The sequence below is a fragment of the Panthera uncia genome (genome assembly GCF_023721935.1).
Source record: "Panthera uncia isolate 11264 chromosome C1 unlocalized genomic scaffold, Puncia_PCG_1.0 HiC_scaffold_3, whole genome shotgun sequence".
NCBI classification, from domain to species: domain Eukaryota; kingdom Metazoa; phylum Chordata; class Mammalia; order Carnivora; family Felidae; genus Panthera; species Panthera uncia.
In genome coordinates, this window is record NW_026057584.1 from 19,506,058 (window position 1) to 19,525,629 (window position 19,572).

General features: G+C 55.3%; 1 protein-coding gene and 1 long non-coding RNA gene across 7 annotated transcripts in view; one reads left to right on the plus strand and one right to left on the minus strand.

The window, feature by feature from the left end:
* TNS1 (tensin 1) overlaps window positions 1-19,572 on the plus strand; it is a 225,563-nt gene that overhangs the window by 112,943 nt on the left and 93,048 nt on the right. For 3 of the 6 annotated variants that reach the window (XM_049614914.1, XM_049614916.1, XM_049614918.1), the window contains 3 exons: window positions 1,361-1,402; window positions 14,763-14,804; window positions 15,803-15,853. In XM_049614914.1, coding sequence (XP_049470871.1) covers window positions 1,361-1,402; window positions 14,763-14,804; window positions 15,803-15,853 — 135 coding nt within the window. Of the gene's footprint in view, window positions 1-1,360; window positions 1,403-14,762; window positions 14,805-15,802; window positions 15,854-16,338; window positions 16,944-19,572 lie in introns of those variants that run through there. The other 3 variants (XM_049614915.1, XM_049614919.1, XM_049614917.1) reach the window with 2 other exon arrangements.
* Window positions 6,135-9,484, minus strand: LOC125911204 (uncharacterized). Its single transcript, XR_007454284.1, has 2 exons — window positions 7,597-9,484; window positions 6,135-7,224 (listed from the first exon to the last, which is right to left on the minus strand). It is a non-coding gene; the product is annotated as an uncharacterized LOC125911204 (long non-coding RNA).

Genomic DNA, 19,572 nt, shown 5'->3' on the forward strand with positions numbered 1-19,572 from the left:
AGAACCCGGGGATGCTAAACCCCTAGTTTCTCCACGCCTTGCAGAGCTCAGGGCACACAGTCATGTGTTGTCCCCTTCCGGGCTGGTGTGTCAAGCCTGGGGATCCCTTGGGCTGCTTGGAGGACAGCCTGGGTCAGGTGGAGGGAGGGCCCGGCTGAGGGTGGCTTCTCGTCAACAGCCAGGTCCAGCAGGGCCTGGGCTGTCACCGTTACCGCTTCACTGGGGTGGTGGCTGGGGCAGGGGTTGCCCACTGTTTGAGGAGGCAGCAACCCCCTCTTTGGTGATCCAGGGCTTGTGCCCAGACACCCTCATGCCCGAGGGAGAGCCTCCCCCTAGTCCCCTCTGTGGGCCCCTTGGGTTGGGAACTGGAGCCAAGATTGAGGTATGAGCTCCAAGAAAAACGTGTCCCGGCTAGAAAAAAAAGAACACACTGCGCCTCTGATAAAGGGCCCTGCTAATTGTCAGCGTAGTGGTTTTGGCTGCCCTGGCTGGGGGGGGGGGGGGTTGTTATCTCAGGGAAGGGAGAAATGCAGCCCTCCCTCCCCAGTCCCTCTGTCTGGAGGCCCAAGTTGCCACCCCCGCCTCCATCGGAGAGGAAGATGAGGATGATGTGGGAGCCAAAACATAAGAGACTCCTAAAAACTGAGAACAAACTGAGAGTTGATGGGGGGGAGGGAGGGGAGGGTGGGTGAGGGGCATTGAGGAGGGCACCTGTCGGGATGAGCACTGGGTGTTGTATGGAAACCAATTTGACAATAAATTTCGTCTTAAAAAAAAAACAAACAAACAATAGCTCACCCATACAGGGTGCTTTCGCTCCTCAAGGCTTCCTTGGGAAGAGCTGGCAGGGGCCCTTCGCCAGCCTGCTTCCCACATGCTGAGGGGACCCCAGACACTGCCGTTTTTGGTGAGATGCCCTGGTGCTGGGGAGAACCTCCTTTCCTAGAGGTCTTAAACGTGTTTTTAAAAAAAATTTAAAACAAATCTTAGCCTACTGTAGAACATAGAGCAAAGAAAAAAAAAAATCCTTATTCTTATTACCTCAACCCATTGTTGTGAAAAATTGTGCTGCACTGACCTCCAGTCTTCTGCGTATTTTTCTACAGAACTGAAAAATTGTGATACACATTTCGTTTTTGCCTCCTGCGGCACCCCCTCTACCAAGCATTATTGCCTGAACGTTTTCCCATGTTATTGCGCGGGCTTCCAGTGGCCTCTCAAGCTGGAGATTGTCATTGTGTTGAGTTGAGGGAAGGGGTGTCTAGTGTGGAGGTGGGACCATTGGAATGATCTCAGGAGGCCCTGGTTTTCTATGGGGATGAAAGATGCTAACCTTGCCCTTTCTCTGTTCCTCCCACAGGTGGCTGCCCCCTGCATTCCTCCATCCAACCATGAACTGGTGGTGAGTGACAGTCCCTTCCCTACCCTGCTGGTCTCTCCTCCTCTTTCCCCAGCTCCTTGGTTACAGCTTACTTTAGACCTAAGCATGCTGCAAGCCCCCGAGGGTGCTGGGCAATTCGGGGAGGAGGAGGAGGGGGACCCTTCCCAAGGCTGAAGCCGGACTGGGAGGAAATGAGTCATGAGGTCCCTTCTGATGAGATGCAGGGCCTCCTATTTCAATTTGAGACTTAAGTCCTTGGAAAAACCCATAAAAGGGCATCTTGCATGCCTCCGAGGCCTGGCCAGGTGCCTATTGTTCTGGGGCTTCCAGGACCAGGGGGTGGCATCTCCTTCTACCTGCCTGGTCCCGGGTCAGGTACCCTTCGGCTGGAGGAAGGGGGATGGGAGGCATGACCCACAGAGTTCACCTGCTTGGGCAGGTGCTCACACTCAGGTGGCCCGTTCCACCTCCAAGCTGGAACTGACTCTGCTTTTCTGCCCCGTCTCCCTGTCTCCCACCCTTCCCTCCCCTGTCAGGCTTCCAGAGAAGTATGGACGGGCAGGACTCATGAGTTGTGGGCTGGGGAGAGGGGCCCGTTCCAGACTGATCCCAGCTGGGCTGATTTGGAACACTGGGAACTTTTCTTCCCTGCCCTCTTAGTGCCTTCGCACCCTGTGAAGGCCTCCTGCTCCCCAGCCCAGTGCTGGAGGCAGGCAGGGCCCTGGAGGCTGGAGGGGGAGGGGTCTGCCCCACACGGGGCATGCGTGTGCATGCAGGGTGTGTCACGGAGGGCCCCGGTGGGCACAGTCAGATTTGCTGGTGCAGAGGAGCCTGTGGTGACCCTGGTGTGGGTGGGGGCCGGGGGAGGGAGCAGGGGTGTCCCTGAGGCCCAGGCTGTTCCAGGTATCTACACGCTCGCTCAGCCTGCATACTGCAATCTCCGTCAGGCCACCTGGTCTCTTCTTTCCCTCCAACACCCATTGGCCGGGTGACCGTGGACCAGTCCCCCCCTCTTTCTGGACCCCAGTTTCCCTTTCTGTCAAAGAGAGGGGTTGCTCTAGATGCTCCCCAGGCCTTCTCAGTGCTGAGAAGTGTCCCGTCCACTGAGGGTCATTGATGGAACGAAATCAAGTTTGTGGAAGTGCCTGTGCCTCAGACACCTCGGACCCTCGGTGGCGCCCCTGCCCTCTGCACCCCAGGCCCAGGCCCTGCCAAGCTGTTTCCCTTCTGTGCAGCGGCCGCCCCTTTCCCTCTGGCCTCCCCGGGCTCAAGCCCTCCTGGGCCTCAGCTCTGCCCAGCTGTGCCGCTCCAGATGTGGAGTGTTATTCACGCAGGGCCCAGTCGCACGTCGTCTGACAACAGTGGGGGTGGGGTGCCGCGGGGAGGTGGTGGTGAGGAGGCCAGAGTGCGGGCCTGGTCTGCAGCCACCAGCGAGAAGTCTCTCTGGGATTGCTGAGGGTCACCGTGGCGGGCCGAGAGCAGGGAGGAGGAGCATAAGTCTCATCATTTCAACCCAACTGCCACCACCTTGCCTCTGAGAACAGAATGTCCTTGGCTGGTCTTGGACAGCTGGGGGGTCCGGGCTTTAGGGATCTTGGAGCAGAAGCCAGATTCCTGGCCATTTGGAGTCCTGTGAGCTTTGTTTATGTGAGGAAGGGGTCAGGGGTTGGGACAAAAGGGGACAGGTTGGCACTCCAGCTGGAAGGATGTCAGATACCAGAAGGAACTCCTACCTGTCTTCCCGTCGGGGTGATGTGCCCCACCTGTGCAGGGGACTCTGCCCTTCCCGGAGGTTGGGTCAGCCACCTGGTGGCGAAGCCGTTGTGACACCAGCTTGTGCCCACAGAGGGCCCCCACCTGAGTCAGAACAGCCCCGCCCCCTGCCCCAGCACTGGTGAAGAGTGAGGGGTTAGACTACCCCCTTTGGGTCCTGGCTCCCCAGTCTGTGGTATGCGATCTTGAACACGCTGCTTAACTTCTCTGGGCCTCAGTTTCCCCTCTGCAGATTGGGATTTGGTAATAGCAGCCACCGCATGAGATTGTTAAGAGAATAAAAGGAGCAAATGAATGTATTTAATTCATCTGGATTCAGGGCCCTCCAGCAGCTGCCCACTTGATTTGCGTAAAAGTCCAGTTTCTTGCATTGGCCTGTGCGTGGTCTACATGACAGGTTTCCTTTCCGACCTTGCCTCCTTCTAGAAGCTCTCTCCTTCACTGACTCTGCTTCACGTACCTTGTCTTCTCGCTGCCCCTTGAACATAGCAGGCACGATGCTGCTTCAGGGCTGTAGAGCCTTCAAGGCTCTTTCCCTCCCTCGGATCTTCCCACAAGTGTGAGATTTCTCTTCCCCCCGTAACCCTGTCTCCCCTCCCTGCTTTCCGTGTCCCTCCACGTATTGCTGTCTGGTACACTGTGTGTCTTACAAGGTCCCCCTCATACCAGCATGTAAGCTCTGTGTCAACAAGGGATTTTTACTGTTGTGTCCATTGTTGTATCCCCACTGTCTGGCACATAGTAGGTGCTCAGTATGTGCTCACTGGGTGGCTAGAAGGAAGGCTTGCAGCCGGATGCCTGGTGCAGATTAGGTGCTCAGTAAGCAGGGCTGCTGTTGCTCCTATTCCCTGGCTTGCTGATGGGTGGGTGGGGGGGTCTATTAGGGGGGCTGAGCTCCAGCCAGAATCTCTCCTGCTGTCCCCAGAGAGTGGGAAAGTGGCCCAGGGGAAAACCGGGAGAAAGTTTGGCTTCCCCCTGAGGGCACTCAGCACCTTTTCCTCAAGGCAGGCAAGGCAAGTGCTTTGAGCAGGTTCACAAGAGGGAGGAAAGGGTGGGATGTATTTTTTCCTTTCTTTTCCATTTGCTGCCTCTCCTTCAGCCTCGGCAGAGCTGGTCTCTGGTCTTCCTGCCCCCTTCCCTCGTGCCCCACACCGTGTGTGTCTGCCCGTGGTGTTTTCTCCATGTCTCAGTTGGGCCCCAGCTCTCCCTCTGGCCTTCTCACCCATCCTGCTTAGATCTTACCCCCCTGGGATCGGGGGCCCGCATCCTGGGCACAGGATTTCTGCCCAGCCTCTGCCTGCCAGACACATTTTCCAGCCTGTGCCAGACCAGCCAGGGCAAAGTGGCTTAATCTTCAACCCGTGTTTTCATCTTACTCAACAGATGTTGCCCAAGGCCTTGGGCAGCAGGGTCCTAGGGTCACCTCCCTCCTGTGGGGTCTCTCGGTGGGGGCAGGATGAAGAGGGGAGAGAGAGGGCTTGTTTGCCACGGACACTCCTGATCCTTGGAAGTTGCTAAAGCCACTTTCTCAGCTTCTGACAAATAAGGGTCAAAAGGAATTTCCCGAGGGTGGTGGCCAAGTGGAGTGGCCACCGAGCTCTGCCAGATGGTGAGCCCTTGTGCACACACAGCCTGGCACCCAGGAGGCCTGCGCTGGCGAAAGATGGGTGTGCACTGCTTCTCCTCATACAGACCAGCCCCCTGGCAGGTGCTCCAAAGGGCCTCGTGGAATGAATTGGAGGTCCGGTGCGGGGTCTGTGTTGGGGGGGAGAAGGAAGAGGTGAATGGGGCAATTGGAATCCCAGGCTGGCTTCACCCATAATAGCAATAAGAGCAGTAGTTCAAAGTTAACCCTCGTATGGGACTTTCCATTTGCTAAATATTGTTCTGAAAGCTTTGCAAAAATAAACTCATTTATTCTTCATGACAACACAGCAAGAGGGATGCTGTTATTATCCCCGTGTTACAGATGAGGAACTGAGGCCTAACGCCACAGAGCTATTCAGAGGGTGGAGCTGGAATATTTAATATTCAGTAGTCAGCACCACAGTGCACCCTCCACTCCTGTCAGTAATGACAGACAGCATTCCCTTGCATGGCACCTGTGGGTTTCAAAGCCCTTCCCCTGACATTGGGCTATTCGGAACCCACAGTGAATTGTGTGGAAGTCTGGGCACTTCCAGACAAGTGTGAGACCAACCTGGGTGGACGGGAGGAACACATTGTGCAGAGGAACAATCTGGGGATCAGAAAGGCTAGGTGACTTGTTCATGGTCACACAGCAGTGCCGGTGGGGGAGAGGGGATGGGTCAGGAGTGTGGTTTTATTTTTTTTATTTTTTAAAGTTTATTTATGTATTTTGAGAGAGAGCCTGTGAGCAGGGGAGGGGCAGAGAGAGAGGGAGAGAGAATCCCAAGCAGGCTCTGAGCTGTCAGCACAGAGCCTGACTTGGGGCTTGAACCCACGCACCATGAGATTATGAGCTGAACTGAAATCAAGAGTCAGACACCCAACCGACTGAGCCACTCAGGTGCCCCTGGAGTGGGGTTTTTGATTCCTGGTTCTGCTTTCTCCCCAGGATACCCTAGATGCTTTCTGCTGATGTAAACACTTAATGCAACCAGGTGGACTTTTCTGGGATTCCCTTCCCTTCCCTCCCCTCCCCTCCCCCCTTCTTTTATTTATATGGTCCCCCCTTCTTTTATTTATATGGTGTCAATGCTGTGAAGTTGATACACAATGTTACATTAGTTTCAGGCGTTGGGATTTCATTTTCTTTTTTTTTTTTAATTTTTTTTTTAAGGTTTATTTATTTTTGAGACAGAGAGAGACAGAGCATGAACAGGGGAGGGGCAGAGAAAGAGGGAGACACAGAATCTGAAACAGGCTCCAGGCTCTGAGCTGTCAGCACAGAGCCCGACGCGGGGCTCGAACTCACGGACCCTGAGATCATGACCTGAGCCGAAGTCGGACGCTTAACTGACTGAGCCACCCAGGCGCCCCTGGGATTTTATTTTCTAAACAGCACCAACCACCAGTCTACCTATGTAGCCCGTTTGCCAAAGGATCTGAGATTTAAAGGAGGGTCTGTCCCTCCATCTTTCTGTCCATCCATCCTACCAACAGACATTTCCCAAGCACCCGCCTTGTGCCAGGTGCCGTTTTAATGCTGGGGCTGTAAAGTTCTTTTCTGCCACAGTGCCAGGCCTTCTAGAAGGTGGGTGGGGTTGGGTGGCATGGAGTCACAGGAATGAGAGGGCTTTAACACTGTTTGGTCCAGTGAGGCCCTGAAAAAATATTTTTTGACTTTTCTTTTCTTTATTGTGGTAAAACACACGGAGCGTAAGAGTCACCATCTTCACCGTTTTTGAGCGCAGGCAGTGGTGTTAAGTGGGTATTCCACTCCTGTACAACCATCACCCATCTGTCTCCGGAACTCTTGTCGTCTTGTAAGACAAAACTCTACCCATCAAACAGAACGCCCCCTCCGCTTCCCCAGTCCCTGCCAGTCACCATTCTGCTTTGTATCTCTGTGAATTTGACCACTCAAGTGACTCATGTCAGCGGAATCATGTAATATGTGTCCTTTTGTGACTGACTTGTTTCACTTCGCAGGATGTCCTCAAGGCCGTGCTGTGCTGGCAGAATGTCCTTCCTTTTCAAGGCTGAATAATGTTCCATTGTACGTGCGTCACATTTTGCTTAGCCGTTCCCCCGTCGGACATCTGAGCTTCCTCCGTGTTTCCATGTTTTAACATTCATTATTGCGAATAATTCTGTTTTCTTGATAGCAGCCATCCTCGTGGGTGTGAGGTGGTGGCCCTGAGATTTTCAGATGACTTCCCCAAGGGACGGATCTGAGGGAAGAAGGCACCATGCCGCCTCACGGAAGAGGAGAGGATGTGATGTTAATCGGTTCCGGAGAAGTGTGCGGAACCCTCAGCCCCCGTGCTGCCGTCTTGCCCTCCGTTAAGGAGAGTGGCTAGGAGTCACTTCAGTTTGGACGCCAGTCTCTTGATGAAATTTCATCTTGTAGCACTGTGTGCCATGAGTGACCATCTTGGGAGATTCTAGAAAACAGAGCAATGTCAGAAGAACCCCATAGAGCCTTGGTTTTTAAAGGAGAGCGCAAACTCAGGACATTGCATTCCAAGGAAGATTCCCAGAGTGGTGAGGGAGGCTGAAGATCTCAATTTGTGCAAAAGGGCTGTGAGGTCTGGAGAGGGGAAGATATGGAGTGGGTGCGGAATGGGAGTAAGAACGTGAGGAAGGGCAGATTGGCTTGTTTTCTGTTGCTCTCCGGAGTAGAACCTAGTAGGTGGAGGTTATTAGAAAGAAGACGAGACTTGGATGTGAAGAGGAGCTTTCTAACACCTCAAATGGCCCAGCGGGGCCATCGGGGGGAGTCTCTGTCTATTGCTGGAACCCATACTCACTGATACCTGTTAGGTATGAGGCCGGTGCTGATGGCAGGTCCCTGCTCTGAGGAGTGCCTGGTGGCAGTCCTGGTGGAGGTCCTGCCCTTAGACTGGGCTGTGAAGGGACATGGTTCCTGGAGGCCAAGGCATCCACTAATGTGCTGACCACCACCCCTGGGACCTCCACTGGGAGGGGCCAAAGTCAGGCCTTTGCCCTCAGGAGCCCTGCCCTCTGGAGCCACGTTTAGTGGGGGCTGGGGGAGAGAGAGATTTATCAGGTGGAAATGAATTAGTGCCCGCCTGGGGGCGGGGGTCTGACCAGAGGTACTTGGGAGCCAGGGAAAGAAGCAGTCAGGTTGTGCTGTGGTAGTTGAGGAAGTCTGTCTCCTGTTCCAGGTCCAGTTTAAGATGTGAGCAAATGGAAGAGAGGTGGGGAGGAGGAGGGAGAGCTGAGACAGAGAGGGGGTAGGGCCTTGGTGTGAGTTACCGTTGGGAGCCAGGGCAAATCCAGGGTAAATATTTTTGGCCAGTCTGCCCTTGCTGGGTGGGGTTGGGGGGGAGGGGAAGTGGGGCCAGACAATCCTGTCTCATTTTGGTTGGTGGCCCTGGCTGGGCATGCTGGTGGAACTGGTTGAGTGCAGGAATGGAGTCAGAGTGAACCCGGCATGTGTGGCCAGATGAGGGAGGAGTTCACAAGCTGGGCAGGGGAACTTGAACTTGATGAGCCAAGCAGTAGGGCCGTTATGGGTCCGTGAGTGGGGAAGTGACCCAAAGCTGGATCTGAGTCTGCTGCCAGCTGTGGGGTGTGGCGAGGGGGCTGTGGGAGGAGGGCTGGGTGGACCAGAGGCTGGCACAGGTGCTTGGTGGGGGGCAGAGAGGATTTCGACAGGAGTGGCTAGAGGGGCAGGGACGAAGGGCCGAGCGGACTCCCAGCGCCCTGGCTGAGGGGAGAATAGCATCCAGGGTGGAGCAGGGGGTAGGAGGTGTGTTGGGGGGAGTACTCCCCCCTGGCCTGGCCAGGTGTGTGCATGCCACCCCTGCCCTTGCCCCCTCTCAGCCAGGAGCTGTGCTCTGGGTCCCTCGGGGTGAACTGGGGCCGGCCCGAGGACAGGAGTGGGCTTGCCCGGGCCCCTCCCTGGGGGGTGCGGGGAAAATCAGGCATCACATTCCATTTAATCACACCCAGCCTGTTCTGTTTCTCTGGTGGCCTAGGCCTGCCCAGGAGAGGATGTCGCCCCTGGAGTGACTTCACTCAAACACTTCAGGGGGAACCAGGCTGCTGGCCTCCCTCCTACCCTGGCCGGGCCTAGCCTTGCTTGTTCCACACCCTCTCTCCAGCCCCCTGCACTCAGTGCTGATGCCCAGCCCCAGTGGCTCCCCGTTCCCAGGATGGCCGTAATTAACACGAAGGGTGGGGGACAAACACAGGCTTTGAGGCGAAGACCTGCGCTCATGTAGAGCTGGCCAGCCTCCCTGGACGCTCAGTTTCTGCATCTGCCAGAAGGGTTCCAGAGAGCCTCTGCTGCCTCAGCTCATTTTATCCTGTGTGATGGTCCCGCTCCCACCCCTGGGGCTGTGGGGTCTGTAAAGTGCCATCCCGGCCACGCCCCCTCTAAGTGCCCAGGAAATGGCGCTTCCCTGCTCTTCCCTTATGCTACCAGCCCCTCCTTTCATCTGCTTAGGGTTCTATTTCTGGAACCGGAGCAAGTGAGCCCGGAATAACCTGCCGTGGGTCCTGGGGCTGAGGACGCCCCAGCTCCCCCGCTGGCCCTACCTGCCAGCTCCCACCTGTTCTCCCCACTCCTGAAAGGCAGCACTGCCTGTGACCTCACAGCCCGTTGCCATGGCAGTAGATGTGATGTCATGGGGTCTATTGGGCCTGAAAAACTGCCCGGATTCCAGGCCTCCCAGGGGGCAAGAGTGGGGAGGGCTGAAGGGGTGGAAGGGAGGAGGGTGTGAGGAATTTCTGGACAGAATGTTCCTCCGGAGGCTGAGTCTGCATTCTGCGCCAGACCCCTCCCCCCAGCCCTGGGCTTGGGCATCCACCCGCCTCCCCCCATTGGCCCTTGCCTTGCCTTTTCCTTCCTCCACAACAGCAGCCCACAGATACATTTTTTCCCCAGCCCACCCTCCCTGCAGGCCACCGATATGTACTGCACAAACCCCTGGGCAGCATCCTGGCCACCCAGCCCCTCGGGCCCACACAGTCGGGGTGGGTATGCATGCATGGAGGGGGCGTGCGTGTGTCTTTTTTTGGAAAAAAAAAAAAAAACTTGAGGAAAGGATGTGCAGTTTCCCTTATCCGCCCTGTGGTTCACAACCCCTCACATTCAGGAAGTTCTCTCTGATGTCTGATCTCAGTGTCTTCTACTGCAGCCCATTTCCTCCTCTTCCTATGGCAGTGCATTGGAGGAGTCTCTTCCTCCTGAGGGTCTGAGACAATTAGTCGTTAAGTCACAGAAAGCTTGTTCCCAACAGGAGGGCAGTTGATTGAGAGGAACTCTCAATGAGTGAAGATCATTGCCAGGGAGGGGAGCTAGAACCTGAGAGATGGTGAGGGAGCCTGGTTTGAATCCCAGCCCTCCTCCCTACTAGCTGTGCTGTGTTGGGAAAATTACTGAATCTCCTGGACCTTCTGTCTCAACTGTAAAATGGGGTCCTGCTTACCTCACAGGGTGGTGATGCGGATTGATGATCGTGAAAGTCAAGAACCTGATATGACGCCCAGATCATTAGCACTCAATGAACAATTACTGTTATTGTGCTGATGTTATGAAAAGGCATCCCCAGACGAGGGCCAGGAAGAGGTAAGGCAGGTGAGGCACCCATGGTGGAAAATGTGAGAAGGCATGTTGCTCTCAGGGTCGTGTGGGTGCACGTTGAACTGCCCGAGAGTGAATGCCTCCTTACATTTTCTGCCCTAAGCACCTCACCCTAGTCCCTGCCTCGCTGCAGACTTAGAGTTTGGGACCCTAGAGCAGGGTGATCTGTGAAGAGCAAGGCTTGGCCATCAAGTGGCACCAGGTCCAAACCCTGCCACCTGCTTGGCATTGTTCTGGCTGGGGGCAAGGAGGATTCCTGAAGACCCCTGGCGGGGCTGTGAGTTGACCGCCCTCAGCTTCGGAAAGCCTGGGGTCCTTAGATCTGGGTTTTGTGCTGGGATTGGGTAGGGGTGGGGCTAGATGAGGGGTGCCCTCCCTGTCTGGGCTTCATCTGCTATATCCTTCTGCAGCTGAGCCTCAGGGAGAAGGTAGGGGAGAGCCTTCCTGCTAACGTGTCCTGCAGGTTGGCTAGAGATTGGGGTGAGGGTCAGCAAGGTGAGCTCAGCGGTGGGGTCTAGAGACCTGGGTGCCAACCTCAGTATTGCCGTAGACCTTCCTGCGAGAGGCTGGGGGACTCAGACCTCTCTGCACCTCAGTTTCCCCATCTGTGAAACAGGGAGGGAGGGAGGAGATGGTGTCTGAGGTCCTTCTCAGAGCTGGTGTTCTTAGGAGTGGTGTGCAAGGATGGTGTGTGTGTGTGTGTGTGTGTGTGTGTGTGTAGAAAGGTCCTGGCCAAAATCCAAGCAAAGATGGAGGTCAGAGAGCTCGGCTCCAGGAAGTCTGGGGGTACCAGCCTCACGGTCAGGGGTGAGCATGGTCAGGGGGCCAGGGAAGATAGTGAGGGGCTCTCATGGTTAACTCACTCAGTCGCTATTTGCTGAGGGCCTACAGTGTGCCAGGCCCCGCCCCAGGCTCTGGGGGCTATGGGGACTTACCTTGTAGTGGGGCAGGAAAACCCTAAATGAGATAAGCAAGTAAAATACATAGTGTGTTGGAGAGCAAGGGGTTCGAAGAAGAAAACTAAACCAGGGAACGGGGAAAAAGAATGTTTGAGTGGGTGTGTGTCCACGTCCCGAAGGTGGGCTGACAGCCCAGGCCGAGTGGGTCGCTGTGGCCATCGGAGCTCTGGGTCGGCCAGCTCAGGGCCCACAGGTTGGGGTGCTCTGGGGGCTTCCCTACAGCACAGTCAAGGGGCTGGGGCAGGGGCAGCCTCAGGGAGACCGTGACCTTGTGCTCCCCGTCCCTTGCCTTTTTCATTCCCAGAAGCCCCAGGGCTGGCGGTGCCTGGGGGACAGAGAAGCAGGACTTCAAACCTGGGAGGACTGGGATGCAAGACAGAGAGGTGGGGAGCTCAGTGTGCATGCTGGGCTGTATTTGCAAACACCGCAGGGTAACACTGGGTGTCTAGCTCGGGAGGGGTTTTTGGAAATTTTTATCTTCTCAGAAAGCATGTCGACCACTAAGTCGAAGGCATCTGATGGCTGACCCTGTGGCCGCCCTCCAGCTGGCCTGGGGAAGGGGTGGGGGCCGAGGGGCTGGTGCTCAGATGATCGCTGGCCAGGAGGGAAGTTTCTCTTGCAGTGCTGAGGCCTGTGGTTTCTAATATTGACTCGTCTCCCTGGGGAGGGTTGGAGCAGGAGGGTCAAGGCGGGGTAGGGTGGGCCTTGGGAGTGTGCAGGGTGGAAACGGTAAATAACAGCTAACATTTATTGAGAGCTTCCAAGTGCCAGGCCCTATTCTAAGTGCTTAATGTGCTCCGTCTCATTTGGTGCTCACAAAATAGCGCTCCGCAGCCCTGTTGAGGAGCAAGGACAAAGTGACCTGCTCGCGGTCACAAGTTAGTAGCAGAGAGAGTCAGGACAGGGCCCTGGCTGCTAACGCTGTTAGCTTAGACCTGTGGTTTTCAAAGTGGCATCCCCGCACCTGGAAACCTTTGAGAGATGCACGTTCTTGGGTTCTACCATAGGGCCACTGGATTAGACCCTCTGGGCAGGGCCCAGCCACCTGTATGTCCACAGCCCTCTAGGGGATTCTGAGATCCTCCCCTCCTCCCCTCCCGCTGCCTGCCCGGTTCACAGCCTGTTCTGCCCAGAGTCAGGCCTCTCAGGAGGCTTTACCCAGAGCAGGATGAGGGCCTCCTAAGGGCCTGTGATGAGCCTGGGGCAGGTACTTTGTCTCCACCTTTTCTGTCCTACCCAATTTCTGACCTTTCTGACCCCCCCCCCCCCATCTAGGCAGGCTGGTTAAGAGTGAGGGCTTTGGAGATGGGAGATCTGGATTCAAATCTCAGTTCTGTGGTGTAGACTGTGCACACAGAAGGTCCCTGGGATCAGCCTGCCTGGAGTGTTCCTCCTTTCCTGGAGGCTAGAACAGCTCAGAGAGGAGGCAGTTGGGCCTTCCTGCTTAGCCACAGTCTCCACAGGAGTGTTGCAGAGCCCTGGACCAGAAGGGATAGTGGGAGGGTCAGGGCACCACTGCCAAGGACTCCCCTGGTTGGGGCTCGTGGTTGTTGGAGGCTGAGGGGAGAACCTGGCCCCAGTTAGCAGGCAGCTCCTAGAGCTCAGGCTGGGATAGCGGTCCCTGGGGATTTCCAGACTGCCCCTGCTGGGTGGCCTGTGGGCCGGGAGTGGGGGCTGGAAGAGGGTGGCTGAGGACTGGGACTGGGCTCAGAGGGAGTGGAATGTGACATTTTCCTTCTCCAGAGTCATCCTCAGACTCCAGGCGGGCTGACCTGGGGCCTGGGAGGCGCTGGCTGACTTGCCTCCCCATCTCTTACTCTGTTCCTGGGCCCTGTCCTCCCTCAACAATCCACATTGTCTTGGCCATGAACTACTCAGGAAGTTTCATCTTCTGGAAAGAAGTTTTGGCCTCAGCCTCCCATCTTCCAGGCCATAGGGGTAAAGGGGTCTGGGCCATTTCCAGAAAGAGCAGTGCTACCTTGATCCCAGCTGGCTTTCTTCCTCCATGCCCAGCTCTCCTCCCTGATGCCAGAACCTTTCAGAGGCCATTCTGTCCTTTCCCCTGTCTTCCACAGGGGTGAGCAGCTCACCAGGAATGGGGTCGGGGCAGGCGTTTCCTATTCTGAGACACTGTCCTAAGCTGGTTCCTGCTCATCATGGCAACGGCTTGCTTTCTAACCCTCATGGTCATGCTCACGTCCTTCTGTGTGATTCAGGGGCCCCTGGAACTTTACTGGGTGGGAAACAGAGCCCTCGAGACTGTAGCCAGGAATTGGATCTGGAATGGGAAGTTTCTCTCCTGTATGGGGGAGTCCAAGGAACCCGCTTTTTAGGATCCCTTTAGTAGGAAACACTAATGTTGTCCTGGCAGGGAAAGGGTGGAGCCAACATCAGGGACAGGATCAGTCCAGGATCAGCATTAGGACAGGATCAGCCGGCATGTATTGGTGGCCGGCTACACATATATCCCAGTCCCCGGCGTGAGGGATATGGCAGCTGAGTTGGTAAAAATGCTGCTTTGAATGTTTTTTGGAGGCAGGTGAGTAAGACTCACAAAACAGTATTTGGTGAACAAGACATATTCCCATGATGAGATTATTTATACCCGAAGGACCAGAGACATAGCACAGAGAGCAGGCTTATTGGAGTTCCAAGGTGGGAGGGAGTCCTCCTTACTGAGTGTTCAGGAAGGGCCTCGGGGCGGAGACCTTGTCGGAAAAGAGTGTGGACGCAGGAGCCATTCCGCAAGCAAAGGCCTGAATGTGGGAATAAACCAGGAGATCTAGGGACAGGTCTGGATGGGGCAGAGCTTTGGGGCAGGGCTAATGGTGGGGGGCTTTGAAAGCCCACAGAAGAGTTAAGTCTCTGGAAGACTTCATCCTGGACTGTGGGGATTTCACACAAAGACCACGAAGTGCGGAGTCCCAAGATGGGGTTCAGATCCTGTTGTGGCCAGTAGTAGTCCATGACTTTGGGCTACTCATTTACCTTGTCCTTTTCTGTGAAGTGGGGGCTCAAAGGTAATAATGGGACCCACCTCACTGGGTTCTCGTCACGAATAAATGAGCCGGTGCAGGTGAAGACAGCTGGCACGTAGGGATAGGCATGACCTTGACCCTCTCTGTGTTCCTTTTGGAGGGGTCAACAATTGAATCACAGGCCTTGGTGAGAGGTTCGTCGAGCTGGCTCGTTCTAGTACCAGTCGGATTATTTTACGTTTTCCAAACTCTGCCTCCCAAGCATGGGGCTAGCCAGGTTACGTCTGAGCCTTGGGTCAGCGGCATGGGCCCTGCTTCAAGAGGCATTCCGCCCCTCACGGCCACCAGCCCTGGGGAGAGAGCCAGCCTGAGACCCAACCTGTGGCTGTTCGCCCTGAGGCCTCACACTGTTTTCTCCCTGTGTTTTGCAGCCCATCAACCCTGAGAATGCCCCGAAGAATGTAGCTGACCCGGTGAGTGGCAGCAGGTGTGGGAAACAGTCTGGGCATAGTGTGGGAAGCCCAGAAAGCAGAAGGTGGATTTGGGGGAAAGTGAACAGATGTGTTTGGGGACATCTTTCTGGAGTAGACTTGGGGAACTTGGGGGGAAGTGATGGGCTTGTGGGTCACGTGGGGACCTGGGCATCTGACATCACTTACGTGTTTGGAAATAGATTGCTAGGGAATTAGGGAGGCAGGTGGTAGAGGTCAGTGGTTAAATGTGGGTTTCTTTATTAAATATGTAGAATGTGAGAAAGCCGGGCAGATGTTTCCAAACTTTCTGACTTAGCAGAAAGACAGACAGTTTTCCAATTTCCTCAAGGCTGCATGAGGAGGAAGAGAAGAGAGTGGGTGAGTCCCAGAGTGTGGAAACCGAGATTAGCAGCTGAGGGGGATCTCCTGGCAATGGCCGACACATAATAATGGGCTTACAGTTGGAGGGCTTGTGTTCAGATCCTGCCTCATCCAAGCTGCTTCTTTTTTTTAAGTTTATTTATTTACTTTGAGAGAGCAAGCAAGCAAGAGAGCAGGAGTAGGGGAGGGGTGGAGAGAGAGAATCCCAAGCAGGCTCCACACCACCAGCACAGAGCCTGATGCTGGGCTCGAACTCACAGACCGTGAGATCATGACCTGAACTGCAACCATGAGTTGGATGGTTAACCGACTGAGCCACCTAGGCACCCCCTTCATTCAGGCTTCTAATTGTGTGGCCATTGGCAATTCATGAGCCTGCCTGTACCTCACTTTTCTTACCTGCAAAATGGGAAGAGGAAAATTATAAAACAAATGAGAGGGTTGGTTGGCTCTGAGGGGCTTTTAGTGGACAAAGAAATGCTAAACACACAACTAAGTTGCCTCCGAGGCCCTTCTGCCAGCTCCCTCCTGCCAATCCCAGTAGGTGAAAAATGAGGGTGCCCTTTGATTACTTTCCTTGACTCCCCTCTCTGACTGTGTTTTTTCTCCATCTCCAGGGAGAAGGAGCTTTCCGGGGTGGAAACACACGGAAAAGCCTTGAGGAAGACGTAAGTATGGGGATGGGGAAGGGAAGGGTTTGGCTGGGCTCATGGTGCCCCAAGGGGGATTGGAGGTGTGGATGATGTATACTACCTGCCTTGCTGAAGCATCCCTTACCTCCTTTCCAGAAGGACAGGCAGGGGTCTCTGAGTGCTATGGCTGAGCAGGGGAGGAGGGGTTGGAATGGTGAACAAGCCCCATGGACTTACATACTGGACCTCAGTCTTGGCTTTGGCTCCCAGCTCGGCTGGATCCAGAGCTCATTTGCCCATCACTTTGCCAGACCTCAGTGCTCCAGGCTGGGGAGGGAGGCAGCAAGGGTGTGCTGTGAGGTCTGGCTCGGTGGTGAGCAGGATACTAGCAGAGCTATAGCAGAGGGACTAAGGACAGAGGCGAAGAAGGACTCCTGGGCTCACAGAGGGTCATCAGACCTTGAGGAATTACAAGCTCTGCTTCTTTGGAAAAAAGGGGTCTTTGCAAACGTCAGGATCTTCTGTGTGGCTTCAGTGCCGTTGATTCTGGAGGAAGAAGCTGGAAGCTGGGCCCGTTGACCCCTCTGGGCTCTTCCTGGTGGGCAGTTTTGGTGGAGGTCAATGGGCAAATTGCTTAAATGGAGAGACCCCTGGGAAGGGCAGAAGGGGCTCTCCTGGGACCCTGCTCTGAGCGGTGCTCGTGTCTGGGCTTGTCCTCATGTGCCTGGGGTAGACACCCCACACAGTCGGGCCTTTCTCTTTCTTCCCCACTCTCGTCTGACAATTTGCCCCTATGCTGGCCTCCATCCTTGCTCGCCTTGATCCACAGAGGAACAGGGAGTGGTTTTGGCGGTTGGCACAGGGGGAGCTGTTGATGGCATGAGGCCCTATCATCTGACAGCTGCCTGACCCGCCATGGGGAGGGCCCCAGAGGGAGGTGCTCAGGCTGCGGGAGGCTCCTGCAGGCGGCTGCCCTTGTGTGGTGAGCCCGTGGCCACGGCCACATTGCCCTGGGGCAGCCCTTCAAGGCCAGCCCTGAAAGGCGGAGGTGTCCCTGGGGCTGTACGACCTGTCCAGGAGGAGCGGGAGCATGCCTCTTAAATTAGTGGGGAAGGCTCTGTTCAAGGTACGCGTGGGTCCTATGGGCACGGAGTGCACATGTTGGGGAGGGACTCTTGTCCAAGTTTGCGGTATTTTGGGGGCTGAGATGTGGGTCAGAAATTAGGCTTTGTGTGTACCTACTGCTGAGGACGAACTCAAGTAGTGCACCCAAAGCATATAATATATGCTCAATAAATATTAGCCATTCTTATTACTGTTATTTTGACCAAGGGCCCGGAGCTGGATTGAGTACTTTGGTGATCCCCAGACACCACCCCTATGGTGGATGCTATGGTCCCATTAAAAATTTTTTTTTTAATGTTTATTTATTTGAGAGAGAGAGAGAGAAAGAGTGAGCAGGGGAGGGGCAGAGAGAGGGGGAGACAGAGGATCCGAAGCAGGTCCCGTGCTGCCAGCATAGAGCCCAATGCGGGGCTTGAACTCACAAACCATGAGATCATGACCTGAACCAAGGTTGGATGCTTAAGCGACTGAGCCACCCAGGCGCCCTTGGTCCCTCATTTTTCAGATGAGGAGGTAGAGACTTGAAGGGGCTCAGTGAATTGACGAGTACCTTCCCCACCCCTTCCTGGGTTTGCTGCTCGAATCTGGTTGTACCCTGCTCTCCCAGCCCTTGGCCAGGAGATGATGTGTGAACTAAAGTCTTTACCTGACGGCCTGGGCACACTTACGGCCAGGTCCTGATGCTGCTGCTTCCCCCAGCCCCAGCCTGGGCCAGACATGGCTTGTCAGGGAAAGCTGCAGCAAGAGAGAGTGAAGTTAGACATCATGAAGAACTTTTTGACGTGATGGTGGGTATGACCTTGGTCCCAGGAAAGAAAGAAGCGGCCCTTTAGTTGGGACGGGAGGTTTTTTTTTTTTAGAAGGAAAGTTTGTTGATTTGGGATGAACGCGCGTGTGTCTAATGGGTGCCAAGGTGGGTAAAGGTTGTGTCCTGTCTGGATGTGGGAAGAGGGCTGTGACTTCTGGCGTAGCTAGTCTAGTCAAGGGAACGCTAAGCGAGCGAGCGGATTCTAGAATGGCCTGTGTGCTGCAGAGGAGGGAAAACCTAGTGTCTAAAGTTCCCAGACACCTGTCTCAGGTTGGGTGATCCCAGGGTCTTTGGTCCATGCCCTGCTCAGCCATGGGGGACCCCCGCAGTCTGCCCTGTGCGAGGAGACCTGTGCTAGAGGCGGCACGGTTGCGGCCCTCAGCCTAGTGCCGCGCTGTTGGGCCTGTTTGTTGAGCTGTTTTCCTGTCTCTGGCCCGTGGCCCAGGACTCACAGGGCCGGAATGGCTGTTTTCCTCCAGCAGGGCTGGTGTGTAGAGAGGTTTGTGGATGCTGTGCTGTGTCGCACTCTGTTTTGGAAAAATCCAGGCTGGTGGGCAGGAAGGAGAGAGGAAGGGGTGTGGCTGGAGGGGCTGGTGGGGGCGGGAGGGGGTGGCCACGGCCCCCAGAGGAGAGGTAGGAATGGGGACGGGCCCCTGACGTAGATTGGGCACCAATTTCTGGCTGCCTGACGTGGCCCCTGGTGTTTCTTATGGACCCTCCTCCCAACTCTGCCCCCTGGGGACTGGGGCTCAGGAAACGGCTTTTCTTTTGGTCCAGAGCTGTTGTGTTTGGTCTGTGGACCTCAAAGGCAGGCAGGACTCTTCCCACACAGTTGTTGCTCTAAACCAACCCCACCCAGGTCCTGGGGTTCCCACTCCTTGCTGCATGGTGGAGAAGGTGGTGGCAAATAACAGAGCCTAGGGCCACAGACCTTGAGCCACTCAGAAGTGTCCAAGTGGTCGTTGGCAGTGGGGACCAAGGCAAAAAGAGTTGGCTGGATCTGCAGGACGAAGGGTGAGGGTTAGATACTAGGAGGAACTTCCTGGTAGAGAAGTAAGACACTGTTTTGGTGGGGGGGCTGTGGAACTTCCTTTCATGCTGTTCTCTTACTGAAAGCGAGACCGTGGTTCAGTGATGACTGTAGGGGAGCGTTCTTGGTGCCTAGGGAGTTGGATCAAAGTTGTATTATTGATCTCTGTCCTGGGAGAAGCGGGAGGGGGAGGTAAAGCCGAATGGGCAAAGGGCTTTGAGAGCCCCAGAGAGGAGAAGAATGGGATTACAGGCTGACAGAGAGCTTCTTTTTTCTTTTTAAAATAAAATCTTTGTAGTACTTTTTGTAAAGCCCTCTGGTAGTTTCCCCTGGGGGCTTTAGGTGGAACAGGTGAATCACATAAGATCACACGAGCACTGTGCTATACCCATTTTACAGACTGGCCAGTGAGACCCGGCAGCAGAGTCTCATGCCTGTTCTTGAAGAGAACAGCTCCAGTATAAGCTCTCTGAGGTCAGGGATTTCGCCTCCTCCGGTCCCCAGCGCCTAGCACGTTGCCTGGCACACAGCTGGTGGCACTCAGCAAGGGTTTTTGGAATGAGGGAAGGAGCGTGATGACGGACAGCAGAGATGACTGATCTCTCAGGGGGCTCCCAGCCTCTCAGAGAGGGTGTGTGTGCTGAGGCGTGTGCTGGGGGTGCCCATCTCTGGCCTCATGTGTGAGGTCACCTGTGTGTTTTGGAGCATGAGGCCGTGCTTGCTCATACCCCCGCCCCCACAACTATGTGTGGTTCTTCACGTCCACGAGACTCAGGCTTGTCACCCGTGTGT